Source organism: Lactuca sativa, chromosome 9 (assembly GCF_002870075.4).
Source record: "Lactuca sativa cultivar Salinas chromosome 9, Lsat_Salinas_v11, whole genome shotgun sequence".
In the NCBI taxonomy this organism is placed as follows: domain Eukaryota; kingdom Viridiplantae; phylum Streptophyta; class Magnoliopsida; order Asterales; family Asteraceae; genus Lactuca; species Lactuca sativa.
The window spans coordinates 38,025,729-38,042,397 of NC_056631.2; the positions used below are offsets into that span (position 1 = coordinate 38,025,729).

General features: G+C 31.8%; 1 protein-coding gene across 1 annotated transcript; it reads right to left on the minus strand.

Moving 5' to 3' along the window:
- Positions 1 to 4,811: 4,811 nt before the first annotated feature.
- LOC111882728 (jasmonate-induced oxygenase 3) lies at positions 4,812 to 16,632 on the minus strand. Its single transcript, XM_023879092.2, has 4 exons — positions 16,092 to 16,632; positions 12,835 to 13,171; positions 12,581 to 12,745; positions 4,812 to 5,054 (listed from the first exon to the last, which is right to left on the minus strand). The coding sequence occupies exons 1-4, from the start codon at positions 16,589 to 16,591 to the stop codon at positions 4,812 to 4,814; spliced, it is 1,245 nt and encodes a 414-aa protein (XP_023734860.2). The 5' UTR covers positions 16,592 to 16,632.
- Between the last annotated feature and the right edge of the window lie 37 nt (positions 16,633 to 16,669).

Consider the following 16,669-nt stretch of genomic DNA (forward strand, 5'->3'; position numbering starts at 1 on the left):
GTTTAACAAGTTGAAGGGGTAAATGTGGACGAAAATAAAAGCCAGTTACTAAATTTGTACAAATAAAAAAATACATTTCCCTTTTAAGTCACTATTTAAACGTAAGTTATAATTATTTTGTTATGATATGAAAAAATGGTTGAACTTATATTATTTCTTTCGTGATTTTTTTATTTTTTATTTTTTATTTTTTATTTTTCTATTTTATTTGGATAAAGTACCTTCTTTGGCTGGATCTGGACTGTTAACGCATATGTTACTTAGTATCTGTTGTTAACAGGCTGAATCAAAGTGCAGTCACAATGCTCAGAAGCCCAACAATTTGCAGTTGTTAGCCTGGTAGGGCTTTATTAGCTGATGTATATATATATATATATATATAAAGTTTCATTTCAATATACAGCTACTTCTCACTTCTCAACCTCCGCAACTTTTGCATCTTTGAAGCTTTGATTTTTTTTTTTTTTTTTTTTTTATATTGTTGAATCCTCTTTTCTTGATCCAGACTTTTGCAATTATTCAACTCAGGCATTTTGACCAATTGGTTTGTATTCATCGTTTCCCATCATTGTTTATTCGAATCTTTAACTGCTTCAGATAATTTGGTTTACTTGTTGATCGAAGGTGTAAATCTGATTTTATATGTTCTGATCATTTTTTTTTTAAATAGTCTCAATCTTCATCATACTGTTAAGATATCCGAACACTATATTGGGAGTTTTCTTTTAGATATACATGGAAGAGTGACTCATGGATTTCTTTTTTAGGTGTGTTAGAACACTGGATCTTGAGATTCATTTGTTATCTGGCTTGTTCTAGTGTTCTCACACTCCTAAATAAGAATGCCTTGGGTGAAAACTGGAGTATTATATATTGAAAGTTAAATGTTGGGATGCTTGAATTTTGAAAGCCTGGTTTTCAGTTTCATTAGCTCATCTTACATTAAATTTATCTTTTTTAATAGGACTGATTACATAAAAGCATTTTTATTTAATATTTCTTGGGTTTAGGGTATAGTCTCCGATTAATATTTCGTCGACTAATCCTTTCGAATTCACATCTTTGTTGAAAACACACAAGGTTGTTAAATGAGTATCATAATTACGATTACAAGGGATATAAAACCTAGCTACATAGAACTAATGACATAAATAACCCATAACTCTATATAATTACAAGAGTAATCCTGAAGTATGTGAGAATACTAGAGTTATGCTCTAACGCTCCCTCAAACTCAAGTGGGGAAGGAATGATCCAACTAAAAGGGATTAAGCAAATATGTTTTGGTAAAGATGTCTTCAAGTTGATCAAATGGGTTAGGAATTGACTCCTTAGTCGTAGGTATGATGGTTGTGAGAAAGCATTGAGAAAATGATTTTTTTTAAAGAGTTTGAATTAATTTTTGTGGTATGAAATTCAATAAAGAATAAGTTGTTTTCTAAAAAATGTTTTTCCTAGTTTATACATGTCTTAAAAAGTATTTGTCTTTTACAACAAAAAAATTATAGAGTTTTGAAAAGTTGAAAATATAAACTTACTGAAATCTCGCTCTATCTTCTATATAATTCAATTGTAGTTGATAAGTCCTAAATGGTACTCATTGCGGTTGATAAATATATGATGGAATTTAGATTCGATATTAGGCAAATTAGGTGCAAATCTCAAAAATTGATAAAAACTAATATTTGATTGATGAGGTCTTTAGACCAGGTATGTATACGAGTTGAGTGATGCTTAACACTAATTGTTCATTTAAAAGTATAGAAGCTTGAGCTCCTTTAGAGTCTCTTAGACTTAAGGTTGTGAAGCATACATAGTTGAGTGATGCTTAACACTAATTGTTCGTTTAAAAGTATAGAAGCTTGAGCTCCTTTAGAGTTTCCGAGACTTGAGCTTGTGAAGCATACATGAAGCTCATGATTGACTTATTAATGCTCGTTTGTCCATAAAGCTCTTTAAAGATCAGGTTCGCTCTGTTATTTTCATATTTTATTAATATCTAAATAATTTATAATAATATATAGAGAAAACTTTATAAACGTCTTTATGTTTTGTTTTCAAAAGAAATTTTCAAAAATATATATATTTTTTGTATAAAATCATATTTATACAAAAAAAATCACATAACCTTCTTTTTTTTGTACATTTTTTTAAAAAAATTTTATATGCAACAAAATACCTATATAAAAAACTTTTTTTAAAACATTTTTGTATGAAAAATACATATGTATAAAAACATTATTTGATTTTTAAATACTTATTTATAAAATCGTAGTTATGTGAAAATGCATGAAATACACTTATATAAAATACATTATTATACACATATGTAACTTTAATTTTTTTTTTTTATATAAAATAGGTATTTGTTAAGTACATAGAAAACATTTTGTGTGCATATATATATATATATATATATATATATATATATATATATATATATATATATATATATATATATATATATATATATATATATATATATATATATACACACACACAAACACATATTTTATATATAAAAAAATATGTACTAACATCTGTTTATAATAAATGCGTTTATATACAAACATATTTTTATAAATAAAATGTATACAAACACATATTTTATAAAAACATACACAAGCATGTTTTTAATAAAAAAATACCTAGTTTATAACCTGTAGGGACCATGATTACAAAACTAATTAAACATTCCTAGTAAAAACTCAAAATTATTAATCAATTATTTTTAATAAATTATTAATTAAAAGATATTTTTTAGTTATATAAAATTGTAATCGTTGACTTAAATAAATACGCGACATTATAATTTATATTAGTTTTATTTTAAGTTTTATTCTAATGTTATTAATTTAATATAATTAGAGAGAGAAATTTAAAATTTGAAATTTGAAATGAAGAATAAATAGGTTGACAAGTGACATTACACTAATTAGGAATCCTATTAGGATGACACATGACAGAAGAAGAATAAACATATTCTTTTATTAGAGTATGGAGATGTATACAAACATATACTTCCTCCATCCCATAATTATTGTCATCTTTTAAATTTTGAAGTCTTTATTCATCAATTTTGATCTTAAATATTTTTATTTGTGTTATGAATTACTTGATGAAATTTATAATATTGAAAACAAATTTAAAACACAATTTATTCATCCTTTTTGTATCAAGTATTATATATATCAAAAACAAAAATATTTAAGGTCAGAATTGAAGAATAAAGACTTCAAAATTCAAAAGTGGACAATAAATATAAGACAGATGTAGTATTCCATAGTAAACGTATTTGTATATATTTATATATAAAAATGTGTTTGTATAAAAGCATATTTGTATAAAATGTGTTTGTATATATTTTTATAAAAACATGTTTGTATAAAAACGTGTTTGTATACATAAATATATACACATATGTTTACTATGTAATAAGTCTTTGTATATAGTTTTTATGAAATACCAATTTTATAAAAAAATATTTAAGGTATATATGAGTATAATAACATATTTTATATAAATGTATTTCACATATTTTCACATAACTACGTTTTAATAAATAGGTATTTAAAATAAAATAATGTCTTTATAAATACGTATCTTGCATAAAAAATATTTAAAAAAAAGGTTTTTATATAGGTATTTTGCATATAAAAATGTTTTTGAAAAAAAATTATATAGAAAAAGAAGGTTTTTATGTGAAGCATATGTTTTTTTTTTTTTTTTTTTTTTTTTTTTTTTTTTGTATAAGTAAGATTTTATACAATAAAAAAATTATATTTGATTTTTATTTTCTGAAAAAAAAAATATAAATAACTAAATTTATGATGAAATCGTAACAAAATTCTGAAATATGGATCAAAAGTTTAATTTTGGACCAAATTTGTTATAAAATTTAAAATTTGGGCCAAAAATGTATTTTTTTTTGAAATGGGATGACTTGTTGACCAGATAAAATGATCAAAAATACAATCTTCGGTTTTGGGCTTTAATTGAATAAAAAAAACATATAATGGGTAAATCGATTATAAGGCCAAAACATAAGGACTTTTATGGAGTTTTCCTAATATATAAAAGACAAAACTGTAAAATTGGTCCCTGTGGTATTCAAAAAACTTTGGATAGGGTCCAAAATTTTTCCAACTTGCATGGAATGTCCAAAATTAAAGTTTTCTGGATTTTTGGTCCCTGAGACACTTGAAAAGTCGATTTTTCCCTTTTCGTTTCTTTTTTCTATTTTCTTTATTTACTTTGGTATTTATATAATCAAAAATAAAAAATAAAAAATAATTTCTCACTCACTCTCTCTTTCTCTCTCTATCTTTCTCTCTCTCTCTCACACACATACACACACAAAAACACAGATCAGTTTCTCTCTCAGTAAGATGCATTCCCCAACAAACTACTTGCTGAAGCTACTCTCAATACACCACCATTAACCACATTTCAAAATGGGAAATAACTCAAATTTCTTCAAATCACTCCTTGGATTCAGGACCACCAAAGCCCCCGCCACCCATTCTTCACGTTCAGAGCCTAAACAGCCAAAGCGACGGTGGAGTTTTGCGAAATTACACAAAGAGATTCCTCAGCGTTGAGTCTGGGACACTTCTAATAAAAATCCCTTTTTTTGGACCTCCGATGTTAGATCTGCGTGTTCTTGGGCCTCCGATTTTGCTCTATAACTCAACTTTAGATTTCATCTTCTCCCATAGAGCTGCCCCACGAATAGAATTTGGTTCAAAACTTGATTTCAGACGTTCAACCCTTTCAGATCAAAAATCGATTAAAAAAATAGGTTGGAGATTTCAAGAAGATGATAATGTTGTATATTTGGCCATTGATGTTCCTGAATTGAGGTGGAGGTAGACAGAGACAAAGTTTTGTTGAGAAATCGATATCTTGTCTTCAATTTTCATTTCGTTTTCAGGGTTTTGTTGAGATACAGGCTTCGCAGCGCCGGCTACCATGGCGGTTATCTCTGGAATTGCATAGCTAGGGTTTCCAGCGATGGTGAGATAATTATGGTTTTTCTGCGTCTTCTTTGTTACCTAGTGCAAAATAAATGAACGTAAGGACGACAAGGAAAATGTGTGGATCGGAAGAGAGGAAGGTATCGTACAACCAATTACAAAGCAAATCCTAGCCTGAGCCGGATTCGAGATAGAATGTGAGCGAAGAAGATACAATGGTGTTCTTGAATGTTGAAGAACAAATAAATGTGAGTGTTATTGGTTGCTGACGAGAGAGAGAGAGAGAGAGAGAGAGAGAGAGAGAGAGAGAGAAGGGGGTACGGTGGGTGGAGTCAGAGGGGTAGGGTGACATTTTTTTATTTTTTATTTTTTTATAACTTTTTAAATACTAAACACAATAAAAAAATAGTAAAAAGCAAGGTTGTAAAAATCGTTCGACGTTAGCTAGTCGGTGGATTGGGGTTAAGAGATTAATCGGCTAGGCGGAGATTAATCGGAGACCATTATTTGCTAATTTGTTAGATTTTAAAAATTAAATGGGACTAATATCATATAAAAGTTCATAAATACCACTAATATCATAACAAAATAGCTTAAGATGATAAATACAACACTAATCATACCTCAAATAGTTTCTATTGAGATATAACTTCTTCAAATTGTTAAATTTTCATCGGGTTCTACTGTTTCAGTCATTTTGTATGTATGGATTAATCGCTAGGCGCTCTCTAATCGGTTGAGTAGCGTCTAGGGATTAATCGGGACCTAATCAGGATTTTTACAACATTGGTAAAAAGAAATAATAAGGGTAAAATGGACATTTCAATATTTTCAGGACCAAAACCAAAGAAAAACCTTGATTTTGGACCATCCATGCAAGTTGGAAACTTTTTGGACCCTATCCAAAGTTTTTTGAATACCACAGGGACCAATTTTGCATTTTTGTCTATATAAAATAAAAGTATATTATAAAAAATATCATTCAAGCTTGCAAGCTAAAACAAGCCCTCAATTGAAGGCTCGAGACCAAGCTTATTTATTTAATGGAGTGTATTCTAGGAGCTCGGGTTTATTTAGGGATGAGAATTTGGCCCGAAAACTGAATTGAACCAAAACCTGAATCGAACCGAACCAAATTAGGCCTGAATAAACAATTTGATTCGGGTTTCGGGTATCTATATTATACCTATTCGGTTCTCGGGTTATTCGGTTCAAGTTACCAGAATAAGAGCTTATTCAATTCTAAATACCTGACCCGAATAAGCATTCCTCGTCCTCTTTTTCTGATTGACAGAAATCAAAATCATGATTCACGCTTCTGTCCTCGTCGTTTATAACAGAAAAAAACCTTATGCATGTCCTCGTCGTTTCAAAATCGACCAATCTTCTCAACTATTTCCAATCTCGAAATCACTTTTGTCGATCCTTCCTCTTGTTTCAGACTTTCAAAAATCGACCCTTCCTATTACCTCTAAGGATTCATGAATTCCGACTTCTTCTAGTCATGGAAAATTGGGCTCAAACTGAAGAAACTCAAGTAAGCAATTAACTCTTATTATGTTAATCTACTATGTAAATTCTATTCTTTCAATGTGTTATTGTGTTATGTTAGTCTTTGAATGTTTTATGTTGGTGTATAAAAGTACATTGTTATTCTATTATTCGGATTATAGAATCCTAATACAGTTTATTCAGTTTGTTTTGGCTATATTAGGTCCCTAATCATCTTGTACATATTATTCGAGTAATAACCGAACCGACTTATTAATACCCGAACCAAACTGAACCCGTATTGGTTAATCGGCTAAGTTTTCGGTTCATGCAATTACCCTTATTTGTTTTTTGGGTTATTCGGGTATTGGTCATTTTGGTCCGGTTCTGACCCGAATAACATACCTAGGTTCATCAAGGATCAACCCATTTCGAGCTTTTAACAAGTTGTGCACGAGTAGCTCATGAGTAGCTCGTCTTGTTTACATCACTACTTTGGACCGAGGAAGATTGGTTCAAGAGAAGGAGCCGATGATGATTCTAAATCCCTAATATCATGTTAACAAACATATGTAAGCGTGAGTATGAAGCCTGTAGATACCATAAAAGCTGTTACACATAATATTTTATTGAAGTGGTAAAAGAGAGAGTATATTGATTGGTTTTACATGTATTAACGCGGATAAATCATTAACACTTAAGGGTACATGCAAGCTAAAGATCTAAGTCATAACACTATTGATGTAACATTCAATTGAACAACAAAACCATTGAAACCCTAGGTAATTTCGAAATCAACATAAAAGGGTTTAGGATTACATACCTTATTGTTAGAACAAATTACTGAAATCGTCCTTGTGGTTTGGGTAAAATTGCGTGTTGGGTCCCTAACTTTTTTTTTTGCACTCGGACCATCCCTATTGATTATATTTGTTGCACGTTCAGTCCCTATCACACCTGAAATGACTAAGATACCTTTCTTTTATTTTATATTTGTTTTTCTATTTTTCTATAATTGATTTTAAATTCTTATTAATATTATCTTATTAACAAAAAAGTTTAACAAAAAATATTTATGGGCCTACATCTCAAACCCACGGACACTATCACTTATCTTGCTTCTTACTGCCCCAAATCAGCCACTGTTGGGTCATCTGCTCCAACTACTACATTCTCTGGGGGCCTTTGTAACACCCGTGTTTCCAGGCTAGACATTATCATTGATGTAATAGTATAGGTTAACCATTGTAACTCATTTTGGAGTATTAATGATGAAATATTTGAGTATTATGTGAATTATGTGTTTATTTTCTTAATTATTATAATTTAATGAATTAAGAATAAAATAAGCGTCAAAATTAAAGTATGAGATAAGCCCGATATCTTTGCATAAAGATGTAGTGGTTGAAACAAGGATTCCGAAGATATAAAGAATGCCGAAATCCGAGTTATAACGAAGAAGTTATGACCTGTCGAAGTTTCGCGACAGAACCGGCAACGCTAAATGACGTAAAAAGTGAAATTTACATTAAAGCGGTATTTAGCCTTAGTGATCTAAACGAAATTCGTAGAGTTCGTTAAACCGAGAGCGTGCATAAAAAGAACGCCCAAATCTGACTTCGTATGAGGAAGTTATGATTTTTCGAAGTTTCGACTTAGCAGTATGCAGCCCGAATAGTCGATTTGAAATCGAGTGGTTTTTTTAGCGGAAACAATCTAAACGATAATTGAAGATCTCGTTAATTGTAGTGAAACGATGAAAAGATAGGCGAAAACGGACGTCGGATGAAGAAGTTATGATTTTATAACGGAGTTTTCCTGTCCCGGCCTACTAAAAATAAATAATAAAAATAAATTCAAAATTTGCCGACGAAGTGTAAACGAAAGTTGTAGAGCGTAGTCTCACCTACGTGTGGATATAAAGAACGTCGAAAACGGAGTTCGTATGTTGAAGATATGAATTTTCTAAGTTTATTAAATAATTAAAATTTAAATTTAATTCTTATGTCCGATATTATCCGAAGGGGAGTCACTGGACTTATCCGAAGTACGTCCAACATACAGCGAAGCATGACATGCCTCGCACTCTAGTTCTTCGGATGACGCATGCAGTGATGATTTCGGAGGCGTACGCCCCGCGTAAGGCTCCAGCGTACTGCGAGGCCTCAGCCTCCTATAAAAGGGATGCGAGGGTTTCGGGCATATTTGCTCATTTCCTCTCTTTTTCGTGCCGAAGCTCTGCGTGTAAACCCCCAAAGCCATCCCGACACCCCGGATCTCATATCCATGTTTAGAAAGAAGTTTTACGCTCCCGAGATCCCGAGAAGTGCGATTCCCGAGCCGAAGCTCTGCCCGCGAGGAGTTCGATTTTTGTGAAGACCTTCCAGATCTACCAAAGAATACTCCTTCTACAAGCCGTAGTGCTGTCTGATCATCTTCTGATCAGGTGAGTGTGTAGTTACTTTCTTCTAACACATAATTATGAAGTATTTTATGTAAAATACGTGTTATGTGTATATTTTGTTGTTATATGTGTGAATGTATATTCACTCTCTTCTATCTCATAGATCTGATTTATTCTCTATGAAATATGTGTTATGTGTGTGTGCCTCATCTGTTATGTGGAATATGTATTGATTAAAGCATGCTATACAGGTTTTAAACTATGTATAAAAATGTATAGTTTTATCTACTAATATGTTGGGTAGAACATGGGTAGATAGTTGGTGTGTAATAAACATATGAGAGGCCTCGATGTTGTTTTGATTTAGTCATCTAGCGGAGTTTAGATGACGACCACAGACTTTTCTAGACAGTCCTGTGGAACGCTAGCAGGTTCGCCACCTGTAGGTGTTGATGAACTTGGGTGTTCATTCGCTGTACTCCATCCCCCTCCTGGTTGCCTTATTTGACTTATATTGCTGAGGAACCCCCGAAGCATGTGTTGTCGCCCCGATGAAATATTCTTAGACTAGGTCCCTTATGTTAGTTGTTTTAGGGACGTAAAGTGAGAATAACGGGAATGGGTAATTGGGTTATTGTTGGTTGGTGGAATTAAATATAATTATTTATTGTGGGTTGAAAACCCTATATGCTCACCAGGCTCCCAAGCCTGACCCACTCAGTTTTATTTGTATTACAGGAAGTGGCGCAAGGGCATAAGATGGATGAATCATCAATTTGTTTCGTTTACAAGTCTGTATATGTATATATATGTTGAACGACTTGTAATGTTATCGTTTATGCTTTATGGACTGTATCGGAACATGACATCCCGAGTTTTGATTATATAATGAAAATACATTTCTTTATGAAATGCTTTGGTAAATATTATTTTATCATACTTTGTTTTTGGGAACAAATTCCGCAACTCTTTCAAATCAAAAAGATTTACTCTGAAATTATTTTAAAAGCATAAATGAAAATCGGTCTTTTCTGGCCGAGATTTTGGGGATGTCACAGTCTTCTCCTATACCGTCGTCAACCATTGAACCCCTCACCATCAAAATTCTTCCTCTCCCTAGATCCACTCTCTACCCCCATTATTTCTATCTACCTCCTTCTCCACCTACTGAAATCAAATCAAAATAAACTAAAATCAAATCAAAAGCAAATCAAGAAACGAAACCTGCAAAAAAAACAACTGAAATCCAAATCACCACCGAAAAGCAACAATGGAATGCAAATTAAAGAATAAATTATTGAATGCATATGGATGGAGACAGATAACAACCCCGATATCCTTTTTTCACGGAAACCCAAAAATTGAACCAGAAGAAGAAAGCGGAAGTATATGTTTCCCCTGGTTCATCAACAGACAGTCGAGAAAGAAGACAATCGAGAGATAGAGCGTAAGTGTTCTGTTCTTTTACCGATTTGGGAGGGGAATGAGATAACCGAGCAGAAGAAAACCATCATTTCCAAATTGATTGGTTGTTGAATCGATGAAAACCCGCAATCATTGAAAATGGTTGCGGTAGAAGGAAATGTTTCTTGAAGTCAGTGGGTGAAGAAGACGTGGTAGATGGAAGAAGATGAGTTACAGATGTTTAGGGCTGAAAACGGAAGGATATCTGGTTAATTAGTCCGTTTTCTTCTCGTTGCCCCCATCTGATCAATCGAGAGGTTTGACCATCGATTGCACCTGCTCCCTCCTCGCTCCTCCCTCTTCACCATCGTTCCTCTCGTTTCCCTACGCAGGTGACCTCACCCATCTACGTCACCATCCACCGGAGCTAACACTACCGCAACCACCCCCCCAACACCCTTTTCCATTTTTTTCTTTCCTTACAGTTTCACGTCTCTATATACACTTTATGAAATCGATTTCTTCTATCAGTATATGGATTCTCTTTCTTAATAAATGGATTCCAAAAGAGTTGTAGGTTTTGGTTATGATCGGAAAGAAGAGGTGGTTAGAGATTGTGTCCGGCGATTGGAGTTGTTCATCTTCATGTATGGTGGGTGAGGGTAGGAATGATGGTGATGATCGGAAAGAAGAGGTGGTTGGAGTTGGTGTCCGACAATTGGAGGTCGTCGGCAAGGGTTGCCGGTGATGAAAGAAGTGGGTGGGGGCAAAAATATGGTGGGGTTAACTGGTTATGGTGCCGGGGGGGGGGGGGGGGGGGGGGTTGTAAAGTGGGCCTAATTATTGTTTTTATTATTAATAAACATACAATCAATAATAATAAGGGAAAATATATTAGGAAGGGCAAAAGAGTCTTTTCACCTTGGTCAGGGATGAAGAACGCAACAAAGTAAAATGGTAGTCGTCCGAGTGCAAAAAAAAAGTTAGGACCAAACACGTAATTTCGTAAAACCATAGGGACAATTTCAGTAATTTGTTCTATTTTCCATTTTTTAATTATTACTTAATAGATAAATAATAAAAAAATTGAAAATTAAAATATGTAGGACAATGTAGTCTTTTCATGTATGTAAGAACGAAAAACGCAACAAAACCATATCATAGGGATGGTCCGAGTGCAAAAGAAAAGATAGCGACCAAACACGAAATTTTGGAAAACCACAAGGACGATTTCAGTAATTTGTTCTTTATTTTTTAACTGTTGTATTAAAAGAAAAATAAAAACAAAATAAGAAGGGTAAATTCATTAATTTAGGTATTTTCAAAACAAATTAGACCAAACTCGCAACAAAAAACTTATTTTGGATCAGTGTTGCAATTCCAAAACATTTTGGACTAAAGTCCAAATTTTTGACATACCACAACCACAATTTTTGTAATTTTGTTATTTTAATATAAAAACTTTTATGCAAAGAAAAACTCTAAATTTAAATTTAATAACACATGTTAAAAGATTTTATAAAACATAAAAACATTTATAGATTGCATAAAAATTATAAACAATTTTTCTACGTAAATTTAAAAACATACATGAAAAATCAAGGAAAAAATTATCAAAATGATATTTGAGGCAAAAATTAATAAATCAAGAAAAAAATTATATACAATGTCAAATTAGATAAACGAATAAGGAAAATTATAATTGTAATCAAGTAATTACTAATAAGTTAGGTTATTTTGATCAACATTTAGGTATTATAAATTTTATAAATTTATAATACCTAAATTTATATATTTATCGGGGCTTCCTCATCTGTGTTTTTTTTTTATTTGGGGATTCCTCTTCTCCGTCAACTTGGGATTCCTTGGTCAAAATCGAGTAAGGGTTTTAGGTTCCCCAACGATATGGGGATTTTTTCCATCCTTTTTAAAAAGGACAATCAAAATAGTTTTTTAACCATTTTTCAAATGGAGTCCATTTTGATGTTATAGTGATTATCCATAACTTATAACATTGAAGTTAATAATTTTGTTAACACAGTTTTGAACAAACATGGTTTGAAAGTTATCAAAAACTCCGACTTTGGAAAGATGATAAGGCGCCTTTGAATTCTTGCAACCCCTTGTTGATTTGTGCATCAAAGAACCGGGGAGCGAGCATATACTCATATAGAAGATATATCAAATCATATTTCCTTTTTGTTCGAAAGCAATGTGGGTAGAGAGAAAAGACAAAAATGGATGCAACCACTTTATATATTCAATTAAATAGTTTTAAATTTATCATACATGTTGAAATAAATACGGCATATATAGAAGTGATCCAATTCGCGCAAGAGTCCACACTAAAAGTAATATGAAAGTTTTTTTTTAACATGGAATAAGCATATGCACGCAGATTGTCAGTGTTGACATTTGAATTAACAATCACACGATGCTCTACACTCTTGTATTTAGCATTGCTTAGAACCTTTAATTTCTCAACCAAAGAACAAAACAAATAAAGATCATATATAAACAAATGTGTGTGAGTTCATATACAAATATATAGAGCAGTACCTGAAGTTGATCCGCAAGGTTTACAATGAAAGCATTAGGGATTGGCTTAACTGTGACCCAAGCATCATCTTTACGGACTTGTAGGCCATAAACATGATCATCAGGCAGCAAAATGGTGATACCACCTGGATCAGAATGTGGTGAGATTCCTAAAGTCAAATATTTATCCGGCTGAGGGCAGTTTGGGTAAAAATTAACTCTCAATGAAGCCGAGATTTCATCCCCTCCAAATGCGTTCTGAAGATAATCCTCTTCTAATCCAAGGTTCAGAGAGAAAACTTTCATCAATTGTCGACATAGTTTCACGACTTCATCATTGTACTCGGCCACCATTTTCCTACACATCAATTTAAAGATTATGTCATTCGTTGATATAAGGTTTTGACCATATGCATTGAAAAACATGCACCATTTAACTATTTAAGTTGAAACACCATTTACGTAGTAGCTTCACCCATGGACCACTAAAATGGTGGCTTTTCAAACCAAGAAATTAAACAAGCGTATTATTTTGTATTGAACGACCATTATCAATCAAAGACCAGATCTTCATTATTTATGACATTATTGAAATTGTGTATACATTAAATGACCCCATTCAACTAAGTTGACATGCTCTTATTAGGAAGACCAAAGTAAAAAGCATTACGAAATTTGGGTGCAAACATTTTTAGGATAGATCGGAAATATCTCTTGTTTTTATTATAAGACCGCTACTGGTTTTGGAATAAATATAAATATATGCTTCAACACAATTTCTTTACAATATATTACTTAAAACTTTTTTAGATGTACTAAATTAAAAGTTACGTTATGAAGAGCAAAAATATCGTATAAAAACTGTTGTAAAAATCCCGATTAATCCCTAGGCGTTACTCAACCGATTAGAGGGTGCCTAGCGATTAATCCCTACATATATAATGAGTGAAACATTATAAAACGATGAATTTTTAACATTTTGAAAAATTTGTATCTCAATGAAAACTATTTGAGGCATGATTAGTGTTGTATTAATCATATTAACCTATTTTGTTATCATATTAGTGATATTTACGAACTTTGATATGATATTAGTCATATTTTTTTTTCTAAAATTCAACAAATTAGCAATTAATGATAACCGATTAATCCCCCGATTAATCTCCATCTAGCCGATTAATCCCTTGACCCTAATCCACCGATTAGTTAACGTCCAACGATTTTTGCAACCTTGATAAAAAGTATGACTTTAGCCATTCAAAATATGATAGTGATAGCATACAGAAATAAGAAATAGAGATGGATTGCTTCTCATGAGTAATATAATAACTTGATAAATGTTATATAAACACATTTTTAGGTGGTAAATTGATAATTGATACATATAAATGATATAACATTTGATCATTATTGATAATATCAATCTTATGTAATAAGTTAATTATTTCTTTAAAAAAAATTAAAAGTCAATATTGGTGAGTTAAACTCATAGTTCTTGAGATCCTGATTTTGATCGTAAGATCTTATGATTTTAAGATTCTACAAGCAAAAAACGATCCCGATCTCACTAGGATCTGACTAAACAAGATCTATAGTGGGATCTTAAGATTTCGACTATAATTTTCAGATCTTAGCACGATCCGATCTCATCTATTTGGTTTTATTATATAGTTGAGCTTCAAAAATTCTTCCATTCAAATTAAAATCAAGCATTGTAAGTTACAAATCCTCATAGATCATCGTCAATTCATCATTTCATCTCAAATTATAAGGTAGTTACAATCATGATTTTCCATTTGTGATCTTAAGTCTTTAGTTGTAGATCATAATGATCGTGTTTTCTTCCTTATTTTTATGGTTTACCACAACAAAAATCATGCTTCATTTTAAAAAGTTGAAGTTAACTCTATATTGGTGTCTTAATCGATATCAAATTATAATATATAGTTTACATCCAAGAGCTTACGAGTAAATTTTAATATAAGTTCATTCTGGTAGGATTTTCCAATCTTCCAAAATAAAAAAACGATATTGTATAAGATCCCCATTTCGACAACCTTAGTTAAACCAATCCTTTTATCTTTCATAAGAATTTGCATTCATTTCCCTCTATAGTTTTGGGCAAACGAGTTATAACCCAAACACCAAAACAATCTCATTTTTAGTCCACTATAATTCAAAAATGATTATTTGTTGTGTCAAATAGTGTAAAAGAATATTAAAAATCGATATTAATTAATCTTTAACTTCATTTTGACGTTAAACTTCATTTGTAAACTTCAAACTTGAGTTTATGTATATCTAGTTAATTGAATTATATAAGTACATTTTACATACAGTATTTGTTACTTTTAATATTATGCTAGCTGAATTAATTAATTATATTTTTAGAATAACCAATGAATATTATTAAACCTAAATTAGTAAGAACTAAGAAGCTAGCAGAAAAAATAATTATATCATGTTTAATTAATAAAAATAAAGTAAAGCTATTACAACAAAAAAGGTTATAGACAAATTTGTACAAAATTAATAAACATAAGGGGTATTTTTGAAAATTTATATAAATCAGAAAAATAAAAAGAATATATTTAGAATTTTTATTGTAAAAATGGTGCAAGAATTTGGATGTGCAAAAGTAGAGTAAAAGAGCAGATAAGTATTTTTGATTATTTTATTAATTGATGTAAATAATTTGTTTTAACTAAAAAATCAAACTTTCAAAACTTTCTATATAAGGAAACAACTTTACATTTTTCATTTAAGGTAAACCAAATTGTAATTTCCTTTTTCTATTTTGGTTGATGGTTGTGGTGAAAAAAGTTATATCAAACTCAACATAAAAGAAATTATCTTATCCACTAATTACTGGATTATCGGTTACCCAAAATCGGAAAGCAAATAAAATCTGTTAACCTTAAATAGCTTTTAGCCTAAAAATAAGACAAGAGAAGAAAGATAGATATATAAACATATAAGTTAAAACGAGACTCCTGTTACCGACAATACTTAATTAGAGCACTATCTATAAGGTGATTCATAGACATGAGAACATTCTAACTAGCATTATTTGGATCAAATACATATTCTTTTTCCACTAGAATGATATAACTTTAATTCAGGACTTTATTATAAATCTTTGAATATATAAGTTTGGAGTTATATAGTTATATATAGAGTAAAAAAACATGTAACATGTGGAGGCCTGCTCCATACGTTAATACCAAAAAAGAGACAGAACATGCAAAATTATAGAACACTCGTTTTAATGATCTCACCTGCAAGATGCTGGCTGAGCTGCCCACTTACGTTCATTTCTAACTGAAGTTGGGTGGCAGTGAAGAAAGAAGTAATCACTCCAATCCAATTTCGCACCTTTCTCCACCCCAAGACGGCTGTCGTAGCCCTCGTAGGTGGCCGGAGAGTTGGCATACTCTTGTTTCACGTCCAAAGGTAGTTGGAAGAACTCCCGCCAGATATTCCTTGTTGCCGCCATCAGATGGTGGCTGACACCATGGTTGATGACCTGGAAGAAACCCCATTGGCAGCAAGCGTCTGAGATGAGATTCAATGTTGTTTGGCGTAAGGTAGGGTTACTGGTGTCAATGTTAGCGGGATCAATAACAGGAATGTTGGCTTCTGTTGACCGGAGGTCATGGGCGTAGGGCCGATCGTATACTGGTTTAACGTAGCACTCAGGAATAGAGTTTATTCCGCTGTCCGAGACTGATTGAACTCGCACAACAGGTTCGGGCCAGCTTTGCAAGATGCTTACCATATCTGTATAATGGCTATCGGTCCTCGATCTTACCGTCGTGGAAATAGAAAAAGATGGTCCTCCTCTACAAAAACAATG